Source organism: Mus caroli, unplaced genomic scaffold (genome assembly GCF_978045245.1).
Source record: "Mus caroli unplaced genomic scaffold, Mus_caroli_1 scaffold_14, whole genome shotgun sequence".
In the NCBI taxonomy this organism is placed as follows: domain Eukaryota; kingdom Metazoa; phylum Chordata; class Mammalia; order Rodentia; family Muridae; genus Mus; species Mus caroli.
The window spans coordinates 99031396-99055433 of NW_028227269.1; the positions used below are offsets into that span (position 1 = coordinate 99031396).

General features: G+C 50.0%; 1 protein-coding gene across 1 annotated transcript in view; it reads right to left on the reverse strand.

Moving 5' to 3' along the window:
* The window catches only part of Ccdc88c (coiled-coil and HOOK domain protein 88C), a 121616-nt gene that overhangs the window by 53335 nt on the left and 44243 nt on the right, over positions 1–24038 (reverse strand). Inside the window, exons 4-10 of the mRNA XM_021178770.3 lie at positions 21697–21766; positions 8468–8526; positions 7624–7707; positions 5468–5608; positions 4877–5061; positions 3858–3939; positions 3422–3580 (exon numbers count right to left, since the gene is read on the reverse strand). Coding sequence (XP_021034429.1) covers positions 3422–3580; positions 3858–3939; positions 4877–5061; positions 5468–5608; positions 7624–7707; positions 8468–8526; positions 21697–21766 — 780 coding nt within the window. The remainder of the gene's footprint in view (positions 1–3421; positions 3581–3857; positions 3940–4876; positions 5062–5467; positions 5609–7623; positions 7708–8467; positions 8527–21696; positions 21767–24038) is intronic.

Genomic DNA, 24038 nt, shown 5'->3' on the forward strand with positions numbered 1-24038 from the left:
GAGAGAATCCAGTAAGCATGATTCCCCAGTCCCTGGCTGGGCCCAGGACCGTTCCAGTTGCTAAGAACACATATCCACCAGCAACATAAACCAAGCTCCTTTCCAGAAAGGCCTTCCTGGCTGGGCTCAGGGAAGTAGGGAGACTGGCTTGAGTGCCAGCCCAAAGGAGCCTCTGAGATATACACCACATTCCACTCAGCAGACCCTGAATGAAGATGGTACACTCTGTACACACTGGCTGCCTGGGCCTCAAAGCCCTCCAAATTCACTTGCACTGTCTACCATGGCCATACCAAGATGGTGTAGTCCTGACCTCGCCCCACTGACTCCCATGTTGGCTGCTTTCCCCAGCTTCCCAGCATGTGATTCCTCCTCTGCACGGTACCCCCAGCCTGTAGCTGCTCCCTGCCATCAGGCTCCTCTTTCTCACAGTGGCCTCTCCAGGAAAGCATTCCTGGTCCCACGCTATGATCTGAGGTAGGGGCCCTCCTGTGGGGTTCCTGCCGAACACGTGGATATCACGTCCTAACTGTAGTCTTGCTCACCTGCTTTTCAGCGGACAGGGAACTTTTAAAAGGCCCTGCCACTCCCATGATGGTCTCCACACTGCTCCGTCAACATCACCACAGCGGCAAAGTCAATCCCATGCCACACCAAAGTGTTCCAAGTGTGGAGAGGGCAAAGGTGTCATAACTGTTCTACATAGTCTCCAGGGGCAGCCCACACGGCTGTTGGGAATTCTTTAATACAAGGAGAAACATCCAGGTACATTACCCAGGTCCTGCGGCCATACTCCTGCTTCTCCTCTCAGGCCCAATTTATCGGGCAGCTCTGACCCCAGTGTCTGCAAACCATGCATGTTATCATCTCCTGCTCTGAAAGGTCTCATGTAGACAAATATATCCTTTCTTACTATTAGCAGAATGAAGAAGAAACCCAAAGAACTACTTACTTCATGATAACCTACTATGAAACTAGTATTATAAAATGTGTTGCTGTCCTGAACTGAGTCAGATGTTGACATGATAGGTGGGAAAGGAGTCACCCTGCAAACCTTTTTCAAAGCTGAGATATTCCTTGTTCAGAGAACATGACTCCTACTACATCTACTATATCACCACCATCACCATCATCATCATCATCTCAGCAGCAGCAGCAGTTCCTAGCACAGTAGCTTATCTGCGTGGAGGGAGAAGGTTGGGACAATCTTGGAGTGAACATGAAGTCTGGATCTAGGGACCCACCCACCTCTGGGAAGCAGAGTACTGGGGTGAGCCCTGGCCATCACACTGTACTCCTGACCCTGTCTGGGTACCTTTCGAGGTCCAACTTCAGGGGCACCTGCTGAGGCAGCAGCTTTTGAAACTCTACCAGACCACGCCTAAGGCTCCAGCAGTGACATCTGAATAAGCCTCAAAGCCCAACCAGTGCACTCTCTCCACCTGCAGCCCTTCTTCAGGCTCGACCTCACACTTCCTAAGTCAGCCATGAAGCTGTTCCCAAGACAAAAGGGGTCCCTGGGCTCCCGGCTCCAGCTCCTTGCCCAGAATGCAAGATGTCTTTTTAGCAGGGAGCTAAGTGAGTCACCCAGCCACTCACATTCCTCATGGGGATACCGCCGAGTGCCCTGAGAAACACTGTCCAGCCGTATCCTCTAGAGCTCATCTCATCAGCCATGGCTACAGCCGGAGGGTGAGTGTGGCAGCAGGAGAGCCAAGTCCCACAGCAGGGAGGACAGGGTGCCTACACCTGTGCTCAGTCACCCCAGAAGCTACCAGGCAACCAGGAAGAAACACTGGGGTTTCTTACAGCAAATAAGTGCCCTTGGTGAGTGCTAAACTCTAGTCTTTGGCAGTTCACATGTTCCAAGCAGTCACTTAGTGTCACTACCCAAAGAGGGGAGGGGGCAAGATTCACAGACCTTCCTTCAGCCAGCAAAGGGGCTCTTCATTTGCAAAGACATCGCAGAGCACCATCAGGGCATCAGTGACCTCCCCTGGCTCTGCCCTTGATTTGTTCACCTGGCTTGACCAGTAATCTACACAGGATTTAATGTTAAGTCTTGAGCTGGGCTTGGTGGCGTGTACCTATAGCCCAAGCACTAAGAAGGCCGAGGAAAGATACTGAAGCCCAGGAATTCAAGGCCAGAGTGGGCAGAAAAGCAAAACCCAATCTCAAAAAAAGAACACACACACACACACACATATACAGAGACAGAGAGACAGATAGCCTGGGGCATAAAACCATTTGCTATATAAGGCTGACAACTCGAGTTGAATCCCTAGAATCCACATCAAAAACTAGACTCAGCCAGGCAGTGGTGGCGTACATCTTTAATCCCAGCACTTGGGAGGCAGAGGCAGGCAGATTTTTGAGTTCAAGGCCAGCCTGATCTACAGAGTTGAGTTCCAGGACGGCCAAGGCTATACAGAGAAACCCTGCCTTGAAAACAAACAAACAAATAACAAAACAAAACAAAACTAGACGCAAGGGGGTGGAGAGGTAGCTCAGTGGTTAACACTGCTTATGCTTTTGCAGAGGAACCACGTTTAGTTCCCAGCACCTATGTATTGAGCAGATCACAACCACCTTTAACCTCAGCCTCTGTGGGCATCTGCACACACATGCACATAGTCCCTGCCAACATACACACCACTGTACACATATGTACATATATATAAGGTTAATCTTTCAAAAAATTTGTGAAAGCCTGATGTGATGGCACACATCTGATGTCACAGCATCGCTATAGTGAGGTGGGAAGCAGCCTGGCAAACAGCTATATAACCACAGAAACCAGAAAGACACACACACACACAAACACAAACACACAGTTCTCATTCCATGCCAGGCACACCTCCAAGCTAGAGTCATTTGGGAAGACAGACTCTCAAGTGAGAAAATACCTCTGAATGACTGGCAAGAAGGCAAGGCCAGAGTGCATTTTCTTAGAGATTGATATGGGAGGGTTGGGCCCCATTGTAGGTGGTGTTATGCCTGAGCTGAGCAAGCCAGGAAGGAGTATCTTCCACAGCCTCTCCATCAGCTCCTGCATCTAGGTTCTGTCAACCATGAACTACAAGCTGCAGTATGAAATAAACCCTTTCCTCCCAAAGTTTCTTTTGGTCATGGTGCTTATCACAGCAGTAGAAACCCTCAGATAGACATGAAGTAGGAGAAAGACAAACTCTAAGAAGCATCACTGCCCTTTATCAGCCACCTCTACTCCCCCTGGTGCATCAGACATCTGGAGACACGAGAAGGGCCAGAGGGAGACCCAGGAGGGCTAAAGGAAGCAGCTGCTTCAGTATGGATCTCCCTCCCCTCAGATCCTCCAAGGACGCATGCTTCGGAGGCTGAGTCCAGCAGCGGTGTATGGAAGCCTGCCTGGCCACCTCCATCTTGAGGGGTGGACAATTACCTCCATGCGAGCCTTGTAGAAGTCCACGTCGTGTAGCTTCTCTTTGCACCGTACCAGATCCATCTCCAGCCTCTCCACACGGTTCGCCTTTTCCCTCAGCGAGTCCAGCTCATCCCGATAGGCACGGGCTGACCGGGCATCAGCTGCAAGCTGAATATTCTGTCAGAGTGGAGAAGGTGGAAACCCAGATTAAGGCACCCATTTGAGGAGGAAGAAAGGGTCAATTTCTACAGTGTGTGGGGTCTCCTGGTAGCTCAGGAGTGACACGTCCATGCCTCCCCACACTAAGAAACATGGTTGGCACCCTGAGGATGCTCTCCCGACAACAACTCTGCACAGCTTTGGTGGACCAGTTCCATGTAACATTCCTGATCCCCTGGGGCCAGTTACTGGGGAAGCGCAGACTCAGCCCCTGGACGTGCAGCCTTGTACTCACATCTTGCTTGGCCTTCTGGAGCTCCAGGACCAGCTGATCCACCTCGTGCCTGGTGTCTGCAAGCTGCTCCGTCTTCTCCTCCCTGCACGGGTGATTAGGAGATTGTGAGGGGGAGGATGCTCCTTGGCAGGCTCTGGGAACAGGCTGCTACTTACTTCTAGGACCACAGAGGAGAAAGGAGGGCACACAGGCTTCTGGGAGCCTGTGAAAATGTTCCGGACCCTTGTGCGTGTGTGTGTGTGTGTGTGTGTGTGTGTGATAACCGGGGTGTGTGCACGTATAACCTAGACATTTGATGGTCCATGTTCTTCTTTATGCCCTCCATATTACTTTTCTTGAGGCAGGGTTTCTCACTGAAGGAGGAACTTGCTCTTTCAGTTAGGCCAGCAAGCCCTGGGGATCCTTCTATCTCAGTCTCCCAGTGCAGGGCTACAGATGTGCTATTATGTGGGTGTTGGGGGTTCCAAACTCTGCAAGTTCTGTATCCACTAAGCCATCTCCCAGCTCAAAGGCTTAAACTGGGTCTCATCATCACCTGTTGTCCCTAAGTGTACAAGACAGACAGAGAGTGTAGCCACAGCTCTGTGAGTTCACAGATGACTCTGTGAGACCAGATGTGGAGAACCAGGGTTGAGCAACTCCTCAGATGGACAAGTAAAATTCAAGAAACAGGAAAGAAGACCCAAGTGAGCCAAGAAAACACTCTGCCCTATACTGAGCCTGCACAGCACAGCACAGCACAGCACAGCACAGCATAGCACAGCACAGCACAGCACAGCACAGCACCCTGCTTCAATAGACGGTCTGGCTGGAGCCTGAGCATCAGAAAGCCCTCCCTACAAGTGCGGGCCTGCAGAGGGCTGGTGATGAGCCTTCGGCCACAAGGAGCTCAGAGCAGCCCTCCCAGCCGCATGTCAGCAGAGCTAGCCACCCCACACCACCCCACGTGCAAGCAAACGACACGAGAAGACGGTATTTGGTCCAATCCACAAAGAAGCGGGAAAGGCAGGAAGACTCACAGCTCCTGCCTGACACGCCGCAGCCTGGCCTTGGTGTCAGCCAGCTCCACGGCTAGGTGCTGCTTGTCTTCACTGGACAGGCTGCTGGTGGGGCTTGGGGTGGAGTCTGGGCTGGAGAACTTGCCGGGGCTGGGAGGGTGCTGTGCCTGGAGGTAGTCCCTCTCTTGAGTCAGGTCCACGATCAGCTGCATGAGACAGGGATAAGACGGGAAACACACAAGTTCACCAGTGTCCCCTGGACTGGCACAGGGTCTAGACCCTGGCTAGGTGAAGAACCACTGAGACAAGAGACTGAGAACCAGGAGGGACACAATGTTACGTGTTTTCAGAAGGAGGTATTAGTTAGTGTGACAAAAGGTGAGTGGAAGCAGCCCCCACACATGCTAGGCACCCTGTCAGTCTCTGTCTTCCTGTGGGCATCTCCTCAAAGACCATTCGAGGCAGGGCTATACCCAGGTGAAGTACAAATGTCCCACCCAAACAATCCTGACCAACAGGTCGGGAGGCATTCAGACCCGAGAGAGAGAAGAGCTGGAGGCGCAGCCACCTCGGGGACCCATCCTGCCGGCTACAGCTGCCCCACAGGCGAACCTCGGTACACTCGTCACGCTCGTCGATGAGTCTGCGGAGGTGGAACACCATGTTTCTGGAGAGGGCCTCCAGCTCCTCTGGGGCCACATCTGGCAAATCCAGCCACTGCAGGTCAAACACATTCTCCTGGTTGTGGGTCACCTGTAGGAATATGGCCTGTATTGCAGAGGCTGCTGCTGTGCTTGGCCCTGGTATTCCTGAATGCACAGGGCCATGTAGCATGTGACCCAGGCAGAGGCCAGAGCCCACTCTACACCTCATTCCCATACCAAGACAGCAACCTCCTTCCCAGACATCACTAGGCCCTCATTGATAAGTTTCCCATGGCTAGCAGAAGGGCTCCTCCATAAGTCAGATTAGAAGCCATGAATACAAGCCACCTCTCCTTCCCTCGGATGACACAGTCACTGGGATGCCCTAAGCTGCAATGACTTACAACCTACGGAAGGTAGGCCTCTCAGTGGGAGGATGAGGACTAGACCTTACCTTATTCCTTAAAATAAAATCTAATGCAAACCCAACAAAATGTTAAGCCTCTTAGTTCAGGATAGTGCACACATAGCAATCTTGGCTTTCTTCGGGGGAGTTATTTACAGTCTAAGGTGATTTGGGGGCCTGAGTCTCATTCCCACAGACCACAGAGGGCAGCCTGGCTTTACCACTGTCCTGTACAGAGAGCTGAGATCTGCTGAGCTGCCATCCTCTCATGGCTGGAAGAGAATCAGTTTACCACACAAGTCTCAAAGGGGACACCAAGAAAAGAGAGAGGCCCACTGGGGAAGCACTCAGACGTCTGAATTGGGATAAATCTTATCCCATGGTACCCTGAAGCTAAGTTCTGAGGGCCAGGTCCCGGGCTGATCTATGCTAGGGCTGGGGGGACCCTGAGTCTCAAGGCCAATTGTGGGTAGCTTCAGGGTACCCAAGCCAGTGGCACATGGTCACCTGCTGAGTTTCTAACTATAGGCTCATTCTTTATCTCCCTTGATTCTAACAGGCAGCTCCACACAGATCCTGGGCAAGTGGACTTTGACGAGATACCCAGCAAAGCCCTATGCCAGCTGTTGAGTTTGATAATCACACAGGCCTCTTTGGTTGTATATTCCTTTTTATTTTTATTTTTCTAATATCCCGCTATCTACACAGAAAGGACAGTGAGTGGCAGAGAGCTGACAAATCTCAATGACCCCTAGACATACACATTTGCAAAACACAACACCCACAAGGAAATTAAAAGGCAGACTGCTTCTTCAGCCCAAAGAGGCACACAGTCATGGTCAGAATTATTTACTCAATGCCAACTTCCTTGAGCATCAGCTTTGCTGGGCCTCTAAATGCAACAAATGATATCTACAGCCTACTTCAAATCAAATGCTGGCTTGAAACTCTCCATCCAGCTACAGCCGTGTCACCAGCAGCTACCATGAAAGCCCTGTGTGTGGTGCCTCTTCTAACCGTACAGCAGGTCTCGCACGCTCCTATCTCCTTGGCCTTATTACAGTGAGTTATGAGCCCTAACGAGGCACCCAGCACTAAGAAAGAAAGGTCCATCCTGGCTGGACATCTGCCCCACAAGGGAGCCACGTTTCCAGCTGATGCCATTTCGGTTCGGTCAACCTCAGGCAGAGGGGCAGGAAGGACTGGCTTGTCCTTCCCCAAGGCCGTGTGACAGTGTAGAGGCCTCCTGAGGAGTGCTTTCTCAGGACGGGCTGGTTTTGACATCTCTCTCGGTGGCAGCTTGTTTCCCTGTGTGTCGCTGACAGCAGCAGAGACTCTCTATAAAGATCAACTGTTCAGAGAGGATGACATTTGCCAGGATACATTTTCAGGGCTTATAAATCAAACCCTGAGCCTAAACCACTTGACAGCTCTTAAAAATAGTCTGCGTCCATATAAGGTAAGAAGAAGCAGGCAGAAGATGACTTGATTGAAGTGTGTGTGGTGTGCGTGTTTTTCAAACCTCTATTTTATTTTAGTTTGCTGGTGGTGAGCTACCTTTCCAAACAGAATCAATGCGTCTGTGGTGTCAGGAAACCGATAATTAACAAAATCATTCATAGCGATGTAGTCCTCAAACGTTCCCACCATGGAGATGCTGCTTCTTGCTGCAGCTCTGACGCCCACGGCCACGCCCACCCGCCTGCCCCCACACCTACCTCCTGGATATGAGCCACAATGCCGGCCTGGGTCTCGATGTCCAGCTGTTTGATTCTCTCAATGAACTCCTCCTTCCTCTCACACTGTGAGGGATATGAATCAATGGGAGCCCTTATCCAGGTGCAGGAAACCCCGGTACCAACCACACCCACGGCACGCAGCCTGGGGTCCTAGGACTGTCCTCAGAGCGAGACTTTGCACACAGCTCTTCTGGCCACCTACAGGAGCCAGGCTACAGAAGCCCAGGTTTGATCCCACTTAAGCATTTCTTCACAAGCAAAGAGGGGCACACGTGACTCAAGGCGAGGACAGGCACACTCCAGAGGGCAATCGTTTCTGCTTGGTGGCACTGGGGATAGAACCCAGGGCTTTATACATACTACCCAAGCAGTCTGTTACTGAGCCTGGCACCAGCCTTTGTTTTTTGGGGTTTTTTTGAGACAAGGTCTCTGTAGTCTAGATTATCATAAAATTTATAATACTCCTACCCTAACGTCAAGTGCTAGGATTACAGGCGTGTGTCACTACGCCCTACTATATCCTGACAGTTTTACATTATCTGCCCTCTAAGGGCCGTCAGTTCTGAGAACTGTCACAGCTCCTCAACCCTGCCACTGTAGCTGGAAAGCACGCAGTGACAATCGCAAAGAAGTGGACAGTAGCTCAATGAAGCTTATTTACAAAAATAAGTGCCTGAGCTCTAGCCTACATGCTATAGGGAGGACACAGTATGGTATCCTGGCCCAAGGAACTACAAACAGCTGTCACACTGCCTCCTAGGAACTCCTGTAATGATGATGGACTGGCCACCCAGAACCCTCCCTAACCACTGCACAGCCCTACCTGAACAGCACAGCCCAGCACCAGCAGCAGGACCTTCTTAATCTCCTCCATGCTCTTCCCTGTGCCAAAACAGCAACAGACTTAATCAAATACAACTGCGTAAGTAAGTTCCGAGAGATGTATATTTTGCTTTGAGGAGGGGGGGAAAATCAGATAAAGACCAAAACAAAACAGCGCCACCACCACAACAACAACAAACCAGTAGCTACTTACATGCGCACATTATGTAGAAGTTCATTTATCTTTTTACCTCATGAGAACTTTGTGCAGAACCATTTGAAGCCTTTACCACTCACGTACTTCATAAATCTCTCTCTATAATAACTGATGGGCCTCTCCATCAGCAGACACTTTCAGCGTGTGCTGTAAGCAAAGTCCAGTAGGGGACAACTGTCTACAGCTCTGCCAGGAAGAGAGGCAGGACAGTGTGCGAACCACATGTGTTCAGCTTCACGCTGCCAACACTTGTGTGTCTCCTTGCTCTTCTGCTTGTGAGGCTCCTGTCAGACTGGAGTGTTCTAATGTAAACCACAGGAAACATATCTGGCACCTTTTGTTTCCTGAGACAAAGGCTTCCGATGCAGCCCCGGCTGGCCTGGTCCTTGTGATCCCCCCTTTCAGCATCCCAAGTTGTGGCATTACAATCATGCACTTGGATACACATTTTTCTTTATGGTTACCAAATCACTTTGCACAAAAGCTCAGACAGGGGCTGGAGAGATGGCTCAGTGGTTAAGGGCACTGACTACTCTTCCAGAGGCCCTGAGTTCAATTCCTAGCTCATAACCATCTGTAATGGGATCCGATGCCCTCTGCTGGTGTGTCTGAAGTCAGCTACAGTATTTTATTCACAGACATAAAATAAATAAATAGTGGGTGGGGGACTTTTAGGATAGCGTTGGAAATGTAACTGAAATAAATACCCAATAAAAAATTATGGAAATAAATAAATAAATCTAAAAAAAATGCAAACAACCACCAGCTGCTTTTCAGCTTTCAGTATTTTAATACAAAATGCTGCAAAGAGCATCTTAGTGGTTAATTCTCTATGAATAAGGCCTTACACACTTTTTCAGGACAAATACTATTACACCTGCCATGTGGCCACACTGTCCTGAAGACAGGCTTTTCCATTCTGTTCTGTGCACCATTTAACAGTTTCCACGTTCCGACCCTTTATCAATATACCTGGTCACTGTCTTAATTTTGCCACTAGGATGGGCCCCAAACCAAACTTCATTCAAAGTTATCTGTCTCTGCGCTTGAGGCTGAGTGTCTCAGTCCCCTAACCAGTACCCGAGAACCTGGGCTCTCAACTTGGCTTGGTCGCTCCACGATGGGGTGACTGGGGAAAGCCGGACTCTGTCTCCAGCATCAGTTCCTACTTCTGTAAGATGGGAGCAGCTGGCCTGGGTCGTGAACAGGGTTCCCATTGTGGTTTGTTAAAACAAACAAAAAACCAACACTACTGTTTCTGCCCTTTCAACACATCCTGTCATACAACAGGGAAAGAAAGGTGTACTCCAAAACATAACACCACTTTCTCGATAGACTTCTGACTCTACCATACTGTTTCAAAATGGCCCCAGGTATCAACAGGAGACACTTGTGGTATTGGTATTAATCTTCACTGTCAACTTGACTGGACTTGGAAACTCTTAGGACACCTCTGTAGGCGTCTTTGAGGGCAATGCCGGAGACTTAACTGTGGAGGGAAGACCAGCGCTCACATGGATGTATCATGCTGTGGGTTGGGGTCCTGGACTGAAGAAAAAGGAGAAAGGGAAGGAGCCTGGCTGAATGCTAGCATCCCCCACTCTGTCCTGACAGAAGCAGGACATGTGGTGATGTAAGGAGCCCTACACTCCCTCCACAAACCCCACATCTTTCCTCACCATGATGGACCAACCCTCTTAGCTCACGAGCCACATACATTCATCTTCCCTTAAGTTGCTTCTGTCTGGCATTTTATAAAGAAAAAAAGAAAGAAAGAAAGAAAGAGAGAGAGAGAGAGAGAGAGAGAGAGAGAGAAGTAAGTAATATACTGGACAAATACAAAACCCAAACCACACCCAAGAACCGGGATACAGGTGAAGAGATGTGGGCAGTAACCTGTGAGATCCTGCTATTCCTGGCCAAGACTCTGCTGAACTCAACTCCTTGTTCTAGCATGGCTGTCAAGCTCTAGAACAGGGAGCTAGCTGGGAACTCACTCCCCTAGACTCATAGCACCTCCCAAGCTCACGGTGGGGCCCGAGGCTATTTCCTTGTCCTCAGTGACACACCAGAAGATGAGGCCCTGCGGTGTGGATACACTACAGCCTTCTACTTGGCCAGAGGCTAGGATCTACGTATGACCACACTGGGGGGGGGGGGGGGGGGGGAGGTGGGCGGCGGGAATCAAGCCTTCCAGGTTGATTTTAATCGAAGAAAAGGAAGCTCCTACATTAAATGCTAACAGCCTCAAGTCAGGCCAAAAGAACTATGGGGCGTTGCCAGTCAGCATCCACCTCTTTCCCCAGTCACAGATCACTAGCAGGCAGGTGGCCCTCATGTACCCTTGAGCAGACGTAAAGTACTGGCTCCTAGCCGGCACTGCAGTGAGATATACACAACCCCTGCTTCCATGCTTATCTGCCCTTCTTACTGGATCTGAGATAAGGGAAGAAAATGCCTCTAGGGTCTGAGCTCGTGAAGAAAATCGTTACTCTTCAGTCAAGGGCCAAAGGATCTAATTATAGCAGCCTTCAGAATAACTGAGACAATTCCAGTGACCCATTAGAATAAGAGACTAAAATAATGAGAGGTGGGCTTGAGGGGACAGTCCCCAGAGAGTGGGAGTAAACACTGTGTCCTACCACACGGAGGGCAGTTACAGCTCAGCATGGTACCATACATGCCCAAGAGCTTGTACGGAGGAGGGCTTGGGTGTTCTCACCAGGGATCAGTGCAGGAGCAACGGGTAACTTAGGTTGATCAGTACACACTATAAATGTATCAACACGTCACAGTGCATCCAGTATGCAATTGTCTGTCAGTTAAAAACGTATCAAAGTGTCAATGAGTGCTGGACAGGCCTGATGAAAGCTAGCAGTCGGAAGGCAAGAAAGGGGTTTAGAACCTGCACAGATGTGAGGTTCAAAACGATACAGAAGGGGCTGGAGAGATGGCTTGGCAGCCAAGAGCACTGCTGTGCTTCCATAGGACCCAGGTCTGATTCCCAGCCTTCATACCGCAACTGTCTGCAGCTCCAGTTTCCAGGGATCCAATGCCTTCTGGCATCCACAGGCACTAAGCACGTAGGCAATGCACAGACATATATGCCAGCAATACACCCACACACATAACAATTAAAACTAAACAACAACAAAATCCAATGACATCAATGTAAGAACAAGGGTGACCCTGGCACCCTGCCAGCACCCAAGTGCCACCCTGAGCCATTTATGCACCCAAGAAGTCATCCTAACTAAGGGAGAGCTAACGAAGAGCTGGGTGTGGTGGCACACAGCTCTGTATCAGCACTGGAGAGACTGAGGCAGGATGAGTTCAAGGCCAGCTTGGGATACACAGAAAGATATGTTTCAAACCAAGACATGGTCAGGTAATGACACCTGCCGCCAAGTCTGATGACCTAATTTTGACCCATGGGACCCACAGAGTTTGAAGGAGTGACTCCTTACCTTATACCTCCACACTCATGTGGGGACCCATTCATCACATGCATGTACACACAGAGACAATTAACAAAAGTGTAACAGAAAAGTTTAGGACAAAAATGTGAAATTAGAGCACTGTTCGAAAAATAAAGATATATATAAATAATGAGGAACAAAGGCAAGAGAATTGAACTTAGAAAAGAAATTTCTTAAGAGAAACAATGGAAATAACTCCCCTAGAGCTAAGCAGAGTCTTAGCCTGCTGCACCACACCTGTGGCTCATGTGTCCACTGACACTTGCAGGCTACGCTTTCACCTGACAGGTTCCACTCACGGGAGCCCAGAAGGAAAGACCCAAGGCCACACCACCCTGCTCCTTGTGGAAAGGGGGTGCCTATTTCTTCTAAGATTTCACTAGTAAAGAAAGAAATTTTTTCCTAAGTCCCCAGGCTACAGGTTTGACTAGTTTCAGGGAACACAGCAGGACTGACTCTCTTGGGTCCCTGCAGCAGGCAGCAGGCAGCAGGCAGCAGGCAGCAGGCAGCAGGCAGCAGGCAGCAGGCAGCAGGCAGCAGGCAGCAGGCAGCAGGCAGCAGGCAGCAGGCAGCAGGCAGCAGGCAGCAGGCAGCAGGCAGCAGGCAGCAGGCAGCAGGCATGCAAGGCTGGGTAACTTAGTCAGCACCTGCCAAGCACCTACTGAACACTTGAAGAATAAAGGTCAGCAAGTGCTCTAAATGCAGACAGATGTGGACATAAACAAATAAGCCAAACATTTAAAAGAGCTGAGAGACTCGAGAGATGTCTCAGTGGCTATAAGCACTGGCTGCTCTTCTATAGGACCCAGGTTTGGTTCCCAGCACCCACATGGCATCTAACTATTGCCTGTAATTCCAGTTCTAGGGGATCTGACAGTCTTCTGGCCTACATGTGCACTGCACACATGTGATACAGACATGCACACAGGCAAAACACACACACACACACACACACCCTAGAAACAGGACTTGGTTTGTAGCGTCAAGCAAGGCTTCCCGGCACCGGGAGCAGCATGTGCAAAGGTACGGGGGTAGGAAAGCGCGATACTTCTCAAACTGTAAAAGCTTTGTGGTTAAGCCTACTGGAGCTGGGTTTCAGAGAGATGGTGCTAGGGACGAAACAATGTCATTTTCTAGGCCAGATGACTCACAAGCAACCCCAAGTAGTGAAGTCAAAACACTCACGTTGTCTTGTAGTATCCTGGACAGTCTGAGTCAGTGGCAGAGTCTAAGGAAACCCTACTAGCCTGTTTACAGCCTGTCTACAGCCTTATAGAGTCACCATGGAAAGCAGCAGATGAGCTGGCCAATGAACACACACACAAAACCGAATGATGCATACAGCACCTAGCTCCAGTGCAGGAGAAAGCATCCAATTTTGGCGGGAATCGGGTCCCCTCCCCCTTCCTTCATAACTGAGTGCCAAAACAAGTAAAATTGAGCTTTGATCAAAATGCCTGTCTTAGCTACATTTCTTTCTCTCGCCGCCTAGCCCCTCTTCTCTTCCAGGTTTCCAAAATGCCTTTCCAGGCTAGAACCCAGGCTGTGATCTGCTGGCCAGACACAACACAATTCTACACACAGTGAGGTGTGGGATGGAAAGTGGCGGGGCAGTTATAGCGTGGAGCTGGGCTAGGGCAGAGGAAAGACTCTGGACTGTCCCCGAAGCCCACACAGACAGTAAGGAATCACACCTTAGAGTCCTGAGCACAAGTCTACAGCCTGGTACCAGCATACATACAGAACTGGTCTTGCATAATGCTGGTATCTTTGGGTGTCTTCCAGCCTCCCTCCTTGGTTCCCTTTGGCTGAAGCCACTGGAATGCTTAGAGCTGGCCTCTTGTGTTGAGAGTCAGAACCTGAATGGACCCCGTCACCTGTAAGAGATTGCTGAGGAGCAGGCAAGGCTAGCATCCTTTTCTAAAGGAGTCCTTCCTGTCCTAGCTGTACACTCATCCTAGATGAAGGCAGGAAAGAAGCAGTGGGGACCTGGAGACAGGGTCAAAGAACAGGGCAGTTCAACCTTGTCTTGTTAACTCAGCAGGCTGAGGACCTGTAAATCCCAGGCTTGTGGGGGTGAAGGTGGGGGTTTGGGTGGGTGTGTCAGCCTTACACTCACACAGTAAGTATACAGATAGAGTACTGGCCTGAGCATGCAGAGATCTGCTGCCTCTGCATCAATGGGCACTGCCACTGTACCTCAGAATCAAGTGCTATGGCTACCATTTATGTTAACCCCAAAACAGTCCTGAAAGAACAGCGTTATCATCTCCATCTTACAAAGGAGGAGGAGGAGGAAGAGGCTGAGTCAGAGAGCTAAGATCTGCTCCTGAGCCCACAGTTATCCTCCACCTACCTCCTCTCTGATACCCCAGGACTCACTATGCAAGTGCTTTTCCACGTTTGTTGACTAACTGACTGACTGACGCTAACTGCTGTAGGAGATCTCTAAGATAGCAGTTTTGCTTTCCACAGATAGATGTCTTTCTTAGTAATTCTACATTCTGCTCGCCTCTGGGTTTACATGCTAGGGTGGCCCACTAACGCTGCGTTCCCTGGTTTTGTAGTTAAAAACCGGTCATTTCATAAGCATGATTACAGGGCTGTCCCACTTTTAAAAACAGCATTTTGAACATGAACATGGTATCAATAATCCCCCATGTACATCTAGAGGCTCACCCAAGAGGCCTAGCTCTGGGGCCTTCCTGGAAGCTCTGTCTAACCCAAAGGCAGTGATTTATTATTATTTTATTATTTAGATAGAATAGCCTTAGGCACTGCCATGCAACCATGCACAGAACTGCTCAAGTGTGGGAGCACGGGGCAACCTCCACCATCCACACTCCACTCGAGACATAGGAAGCAGCCTCACATTCTGGGGCAGGGTGTGTATGTGTGTGTCGGCTTTCTCAGCCTCAGAATGCGATCACACATGACACCCACCAGGCACACATGTGACCATGCAATCCCCTATTTTTCATTTGGTCCTTCAACAAACATTATCAACTATACACTGGTAGGCATACAGCCACACTGCTGTTTGAAGTGGTACAGGGATACCCTAAGTGCACCTGACCAGCTGCCCCATCCATCCTAGTGTCTCTCTGCCTTCATATCAAGTCTGTCCTATGCCTCTGAGTGCCCTGGCACCACCACAAAGGACAGAAGACAGCTGTCCCCAATTTGAAACCACAAGCCCTCAGGACACCCTTACCACCCTAGCCTGTCTCTACCAGCCTGGGCTGCAAACTTGATAGAAAATTCACCAAGCAAATAAGAGAGAGAAACACAGTTTGCCCAGGAGAGATGAGGGCCATGCAGAAGGAACACAGTCAAGGAACCTCCCAGAACCAGATGGAGAACCCCAGGCCCAGACATCAGTGGGAAAGACAAAGACCTTTGACAAATAACATCTCCTCCTTCACCCTCTTCCTCCGACTCGGCCGGTCGAAGCCACAGAGAGCAGAACTGCTAGCGGCCATGGTGCTGGTGGCTGAGGCTCTCTCTGAACTCGACCACTCCAGGAAGTTTACTAAACAAAGCCTGGTTTCCTAGCAGGCCCTGCTGGCCAGAGGGCTGGCCCTGGACTGCTGCGCTGGCCCAAGAGTGTGCTGGGAAGCAAGCTCTATCTGTTCCTAGGAGGCATGGCATGGACTTGTAGTGTCCAGGCCACCAAGTCAGCACTGTGGCCTGGCAAAAGGGACACACTAGCAAGCAGCAGGGAAGCCAGGAGCAAGCTAACATGTCCCTCAGCATCAGAACATCAAGGTGCGTTTCTGAGGTACTATTCTCAAGAATCAAACGAGAGATCAAAATCCTGGTAAGAATGGGGGTTTTACAAACTGACTGTATTTGCTGTTTTTCTCAGTGCAGTGACAAAGTACTTAGAGAAAGCAACTTTACAAAAGAGGCATGCAGGTCGTGGTCTGAAGGAATAGTCTCATCATGGTGGGAAGCTGTGGTAACATGCGTGAGGTGGCTGCCCATGCTGCATCTGCAGTCAGGAAGCAGAGAGGTCAATGGTAGTACTCGCTGGCTTCTTCCTTTTCCTCTTTTTAATTCAGTCCCAGACTCGATCTGAAAATGTCCTCAGAAACACACGTGGATCCCAATCGAATCAAGTTAACAAATATTAACCATTAGCGCTTACATTTTTCTCTCTCTTCAAAGAACTAAAGGTTTTTCCAATTTATAGTCAACAAGATGCTTGTTGGTAAAAGTGCCTGTCACCAAGCCTAACAACTTGAGACTGACCCCCACCCCCACCCCCACCCCCACCATGATGGAAAAGAGAGAACAGGCTACTGAGGGTCGTCATAGGATCTTATTTACACTGTGGTGTACACACACTCACCACACACACACACACACACACACACACACACACACACACACACACACAGAGTAAATGTAGTAAATAAAGAAAGAAACAGGATTAGAATACAGGCCTGAATAATGAGACAAAGGCATAGGCAGGCTGGAGAAAGGGCACAAGAGTGGCTCAGCAGCCACATGGAGACTCTCAGCAGCCTTGTCACCCCATCCACCCCACTGTAGGACTGCAGGGGGTCAGCCGGGGAGGAAAGGGGAGGACCCTTTCAGTTCTGAGGGGAGCAATCTAGCTATCAACAAGGTGGATGGTGACAGGCAGAGCCTGTACCCCTGCAGGGTTACAGGACGTGGCCTATAGAACGAGCACGCCCACCCTGGTACCCACCCCAGTTAGCTGTGCAGGGCTGTTCCGCGTGGGCTGCATGAGGGAGGCTTCCATGGATCCATAACTTCTGGGTAAGGAGACATGGCCGCCTTGAAGCAGTCCTCCCAGTAGGCTGGATCCTGCACATCTCCAACCCCGAGCTCCTCCCACCTTGACAGCCCTCTGCACCTCTACAGTCTGGATGGAGAATGCCCCCCAAAGGCCCGTGTGTTGAAGGCCTGGTCCCACAGAAGAAGAATGAAGAGATCTAACAGGAGGAACCTAATGGGAGGTCCGAATTTTGTCCACTGAGGCACACCATGACCTCAGCTCTGTGGCCCCAATGTGGGTAGTTTTGCTCCAACATATGCTTCAAGGTCCCAAAGGACTGAATTATGTGTGTCAGCATCCCAACAGCATGATTAGGCCGTTCCCCTGTAAGAGGCGATCATCTCAAGTTCTAGTTCTGTGACAGGAAGCAAGCATGACTTGCCTTCTCTGCTAAGGGCTCATCAAACCCCTGCCCAAATACCACGGCTCTCCTCCTGCCGCGTAAAATGAATCATTCCCTCTGCACAGAGAAGCACGAGGGGATGGCCTCCATCATGCCTTCTCCTCTGTACACTGGGGACTTCTCGGTGGCTCCTGGCTCACTGGACCCACATAGTGACCATCTGAACAGCAAGTGCTGGGTAACAGGTTTGGGCTGAGCTCCTTCTGCAAGGCTCCAGCCAAGGGGCAGCCTGCTAGGATGGAAAAAAAAATATGCAAGGGCATTTGTGTCTCCTTGGAAGGGGCCAGAAAGCAGGCCTGTGGCTCCTTCAACCAGAACAGCAGACATGCCAGGGTCTCGCTTGTGGTCGAAGAGGACGGCTATGCACCGACTACTCTGAGCAAATGCTACATCTGCCCCTCGAGACCTATGCTCAAGTGTCATAAAAGGAGCGCTTGGGACCAACAACCAACCCCACTAACAGCTAGCCCCAAGAACTCCAGCTATTCTCACAGACAGGTCCCTGCAAAGTACACACATGGGGTGGTAACCTCCACTGACCCCAGGAATCTGAACTGGTATTTAGAATGAGCAGAGCAATGGTGGCGGCCAGTACTGCCCAGGACCTACGGCCAAATACCCCAAAACCATGATGTCTGCATAATGTATGGATTTAAACATGTTTACTGTCCTCCATGCCTCTGTACTTCTATGGCCCCTTCCCTTCCAGTTTAGCCAATGTAGATGAGATCAGCAGTTTATAAGTCTGTAAATAACTACTGCACTTGGATACAGGCCTTGGAAGAAAAAAAACCAAGCTCTCTTCCAGACTGTTCTATGATGCACTGCAGAAATTAATTTGCTAACACTCTGGCTTCTTGTCAGACAAATGTAGTCTTTTTGTGTGTGTGGCACAGTGACAGGCCTGGCAGCTGAGAGACCGCAAGTGCTGTACACACTGCTCTACCTCGTTTTACAGTTAGAGCTGATGTGAGCCCTTGCTCCTCACGAGGCTCCTGCAGAACAGTCTCACCAGTAAACCAAACAAATGGGCTTGATGGCTATGCAGCTGGCAAGATGGTGCGGCTCTCTCTGTGGGTCATCTCTGGCCTAAGGAAGACACAGCTGTTACTGAGCAGGGATTGAACCTCACCCGGATGACCTTTTTTTATGTCTCCAAGTCCCTGGTTAAACAGCTGTAGGAAGCTGGGCTTAAAGGCGTAGCATATGGAGGGAGGGGAGCAGGCCTCCTGCACACAGGCTGTAGCACTAATGCCAGGCTCTGATGGAGGCACTGGGGTATAAGATAGACTGTTTGCTCAAAGGAGCTAGGGGAGAAGGGAAGACAGGACAGGATACATAGGACAAGGAGGCCAAGAGGGCTGCACTAAGAAGAGTGTGGCAAACAAGAGAAGAGCAGTTGGTGGCGCCAGGAGGGTGTGTCACAGTGAATTCGTACTGTTTTGGGATCAGAGACCTTGTTCCATTGCGGTACATGTGCTAACAGCACAAACCTAATGAATGTCAAACGTCAGCATGCTATGATTAACTGTGTGGTGTGAGCCATCTGCCAAAAAAAGCTCAGGTGTGCCCCTCATTAGACGCAGGAGACAGAAGGAGTGTAAAGAGGAAGTCTCTCTACTCCACGCAGCCACGGTTCCTTTTAAATGCTAACTCTGTTCTTTGTGTAAAAGGAACCACAAAATGCTTCACAACATCTATTTCTTTTTTTCAAACTTTAAACTGAAAATTCGATTCCATAAATATGTCCCTCTGCCTCTGGGATTTGTGTTTGCATTTTCTTGTTGGCAGATGTCTCCTGCCATCCTCCCTGACTCCCAGAGCCCCTTGAGAGCCCCTGTCAAACTTGCCTATCCGTGCACCGTGGGGAGGTGACCGCTGCCCTCAAAGGCAGCCTGCTGAGGCCACTGTCTAGCATGTCGGTCAGTCTGCCTAGGCAGCCGACCTTAGGTGTGGGTGCCATTCTTTGCTTTAGTATCTGACGTTCACTGTCTCACCGCATCACCTGTCTTCAGGAACTGGACCAGAGCGTGCACTGGTTATGTATTGCAGGGAGGCCTTGGGACCACTCACCTCACCTGCTGGCAAACACTAAAAGGCAGCTTCCCCTGATGTTCTGAGGATGGACTAAGGGGGTAGTTACACAATTCTGTAGATGTGTGAGAAAAAGCCATGACATAAACTATACACTCAAAAAGGAGGAGATTTAACATTATGCAAATAAAGGTGGATTAGGCTAACAAGATGGCTCAGTAAATAGGTGTAAAAAGAATCTACTTAGCCGGGCGTGGTGGCGCACACCTTTAATCCCAGCACTTGGGAGGCAGAGGCAGGAGGATTTCTGAGTTCAAGGCCAGCCTGGTCTACAAAGTGAGTTCCAGGACAGCCAGGGCTATATAGAGAAACCCTGTCTCCAAAACCCAAAAAAAAAAAAAATAATAATAATAATAATAATCTACTTCCAGGTATTCTGGTCTGGTGTCACCTGGACTGCTTTCCCTGATTGGGACAATCTGTCTCTGGTAGTAGCGAGGGGCCTGGAGGAAGAGGAGGGGGGAAAAAGGCATTCCAGATTTGGGGCCAGCAGAAAGATAGGGGAGTGGCTGAGCAGGGCAAGGAGAATGTGTTGATCCACTCACCACTGGCTTTTGCCTCAGCGCCATGATCTAACCAACTCTGTGGTCCACAAAGGTCAAATGCTGGCAACTGCTGAGGCAGGGTGTGTGACACAGGCAGAACTCAGGCCCCAGGGAGCCCGAGCTGCCAATCAGCTGCTCTGCTCATCAGCCTAGCGACAAGGGCGTGTGCATAACTAAATTCCTCACCTATAAATGGGAATGACACCGGCACACCCAAAGCACACTGTCATTTCCACACTTTAAAATGTATTCAAAGGCTGGCACAGGAGCAAGCCTTCTCTAGCTCCTCCTCTGCCCTCAAAGCAGACAGAACGGCGGCCCTTGCTGGCACAGCTACCTTACAAGCCGTCATCTGTCTCCTGGCTAACACCAGCCCCGCATCGACCTGGAAGACAACACAGTTCTCAGAGAGGCAACCCGCTTCCCCAGGGTCACCATACACGTCTTTAAGGTCCCAACCTTCCCTAGAGCCCAGAAGTGGCTGGACGAAGCCAGAGCTGGAGTTTGGAGGACCAAAGTCTCCTTCCTGCTGCTGATGTAATGAGGTGGAATGGGGAGGGTCCTCACAGGCAGGGACCACCAAGCAACCTGGTGGACAAGGAAGGGCCACCACGTCATGCTGGTGACAGATACTCACGGGCCAGGGTCAAGTACATTTCTTTTTTTGGTGTACAATACAAAAACAAAACAAAACAAAAAAAGGTGGGCACAGTACCAACTAGAGCCCAGAAAGAATGTCCTGCCTACTTCTACTGTACCAGGAAGCTGCTGCTAACACTCCTAAGGTCATGCCATGGAGTGAATTGAATGGCTCTTTTAAAAGTCCCGTCCTAGGCTGGTCACTGGGTCATACCTTTCCTCCAGTTGTAAGACAACTTAGGTACTGTCCCAATCAGGAAAAAAGGACAGCTAGACCCCAGGCTGTTGAGGCCAAGGAGCAGCTCACAGAGTTAGGCTCCTTCCGTAAAAGGACCCTTGGCCTCAGCCCACCCTGCAGGTGTGGTTGCCTTGTTTGTCTGAGCCCCTCAACTACTCTGAGGATCCAAAGAATGAACAAATGGAGGCAGCACAAAGAGCAGTGTGACAATACATAAGGGCGGCCACACCACCTGGGTCACCTGGGAATTATCTGTGACACCCAGAAGGTGGCAGGAGGACTTTGCCATTTTACAGACTTACGCAGTGTCCAAGAGCCCTTGCTGGCCAGGTGCTCTAAGTCCAGTGAGGGACATGGAACCACATAGGGGACCACGGGACCACTCACGGAACACACACAAACATCACAGGGTCCCTGAGGGGACACACTGGCTCCCCTAAATGTGCTTACTTCCCAATCTAGGCGCACACGCACACGCATCACAGTGGAGTCCGATACCATGGTTACAGAGAAATCGTGCCTGCAAAGCCCATCACAGCTTCCACTCCCAAAGTCAGCCCAGCCCTCTCTGATGGGACAAAGCACAGGCCATCTCTGTCTCTGCAGGCACATCTGAGGCTGGAGAGGGAAATGCATACTTGGCTTATAGCCTCCGGATGACAAACCACTCTTTAAAATGGTACCAAAACCACCGCGTGTTTCCCTGCGCCGCCTCCAAGCTGGTATCCAGAGCTGTGGCTAACAGCTGTCCAAACGGATGGCACTGCCCAGGCGCTACAGGAGGTGGGGGTGGGGCTCATACACTCACCAGACAGCGGGTCTTTGCCAATCATCAAGACATTGGGCAAATTCATTACGATCAGCTGCTGGAGAACTTCCTACAGACAGAGAGAGAAAGACACCATTAGGAGCAGAAGAGTAAAAAGCCTCTGGGTAAGTAACAGCTAATAAAGTCACTGGATAAGTGTGCAGCCACGACACGACAACTGTAAAGACCCTAGAGGATAGGATAAGCCACTCGACAGAGTGTAACCGTCCTGTCCTGCCCATCAAATAGAAACGATGGCTGCATATGCAGAAGCTTGGGGGGAGACAAATGGCATGCCGGGATTAAACTTGTTTTTAAAAGCTCCTCTGAATTGTTTTCTGTTCATAGAGCTGGTGCTGTTAAAATAAAATAGGGAATAAAAAAATGGAGATGCCACCGAGCATTAACAAGAACTGCGGATCTGAGGGCAAGATGAGGCTGTGGGGCATATTTTAATACAGGAGATTTTATTTTGTTCACAGTGAGTGACTTTGCTAAGAGGAGAATAGCTACTCAGTCAGTCAGGTGGCCTTGGGGACAGCTGCCTCCTGACCCTCAGAGGAGTCCTCCAAAAGAAGGCAGGACATACATGCCCATCAGTCACAGCCTGGTACCTGTGGGTCTTTCAGCTCTGTTCTGGCTCCTGGGCAGGGCAGTGTGTGCATCTGTCTGTCATTCCCGCCGACTCTTTGCCCACCTGCAACTAGAGACCCTTTCCACGCAAACAAAGGGACCCAGAGGGTCTGCGACAGGGCAGGGCGTCTTCCAGCTTAAAACTGCTTCTCACAAATTGGAAGAGAAAAATCCAATTGGGGGCTGGGGAGATAGATGTCTCAGTGGGTAAAGTGCCTACTGTACAAGCATGTGAGCCTGAGCCTGCATCCCTAGTACCCATGTGAAGAAGTGGGGCATGGCAGGGAGGATATTACCTTTGCGTGTGCGTGTGGCAGGGGCAACAGGGGCAGGGGGCAACAACAAGTGATCTCCAGAGATCAGTGGCCAATCAGTGAGAGACTCTGACCTAAATCCAGTTTTACGGAAGACAAGGAAAGGACTGGGTGCACGGCAGTGAAGCTTCCAGCCTCTGAAAGTGTGTCCTAAGATGCAGCTTTCTCTGCTGCACGAAGGGGCAGCACAGCAGGCTTCCCACTGGCATTTGAAAGATGAGACTACCCAGTGGGCTCATCTCACAACACCTCACAACCATCTGAGAACCATGAGGTGGGACGCTTGACAGCGGGGACTGTCTAGTACCTGGGCTCACACGTCACCTTGCCAACCACGGCTGTCATCTCAAACACAACTCTCAGGTAGCAAGACACAAAGCCCTCCCAGCACATGTGCAAACAGGGCATCTGGGAAACGGGGTTCTCTTTGGCCAGCACGCCCATCCTGTCAGGCAGCGCCCTGCCTGGGCGGGCCCCAGCATGAGGCTACCCTGGGAGAATAAGACCATCCTTGACAACTGTCTGCGTCCCCTTCTGAGCCCTGGGCTTTCCTGTCACCTTGTCCAGGCCTCTGAACCCTCAAGCACTCTTCTCAAACAGAGGTAAGTATAGGAAGCAAAGCTCTCTTCACTGTCCTCAAGGTAATCTGAGGTAAAGTCTCTGGGAAGCTTCACACTAACAAAATATCATTAGCAAGTGCTGTTAGGAAAACGGTCTTTCAAAACTGGGGCGTCGCCTCAGTTAATCACTACTTCCTAATTTCCCTTAAGAAAAGCGTTATTTATGCAATGAAAAAAAGTGTTTTATGGCATGGGGAGGGAGGGAGGACAGATGACACACACGCCTATTTCAGCGCTCACACGGGTGAGGTATGAGGACTGCCATGAGTTTCAGGTCTGCCTGGGCTACACAGCAAGACACCGTATCAAAGAACCAATAATAAAACAACAATACTTTATAAACAGACTTTTAAAAAGTGGTTCCTCTTAAAACACCAGGTGTCTCCTAAAAACCAAGTCAGTGGGGAAAATTCTCAAGTGCCACTAACCAGTTCCCTTAAAGGCCCAGCCATCACTTTCCAGCAAGAGCTAACTCACAGGAGAGCAGGCTCACAGGTCAGCCCCGCTGCTAACAGGTAACTTGAGATACACAGTAATTCCAAATTTTCCAGAAGCCAGCTTTAAACAGGTAAATAAAAGCGAAAGTATTTATATGATACTTTTAACCCAGTGTATCTAAATATAGCCATTAAAAAACAAACCTCGAGATAAAAATTATTATCGAGTCATTTTACATTCTTTTTCAAGGATCTTTGAAATCCAGAGTGTACTTTACACTGAGATCGCTCTGCAGTTGGTTATGCAATTTGGAAAAACTTGAATTGTATGCGTGCAT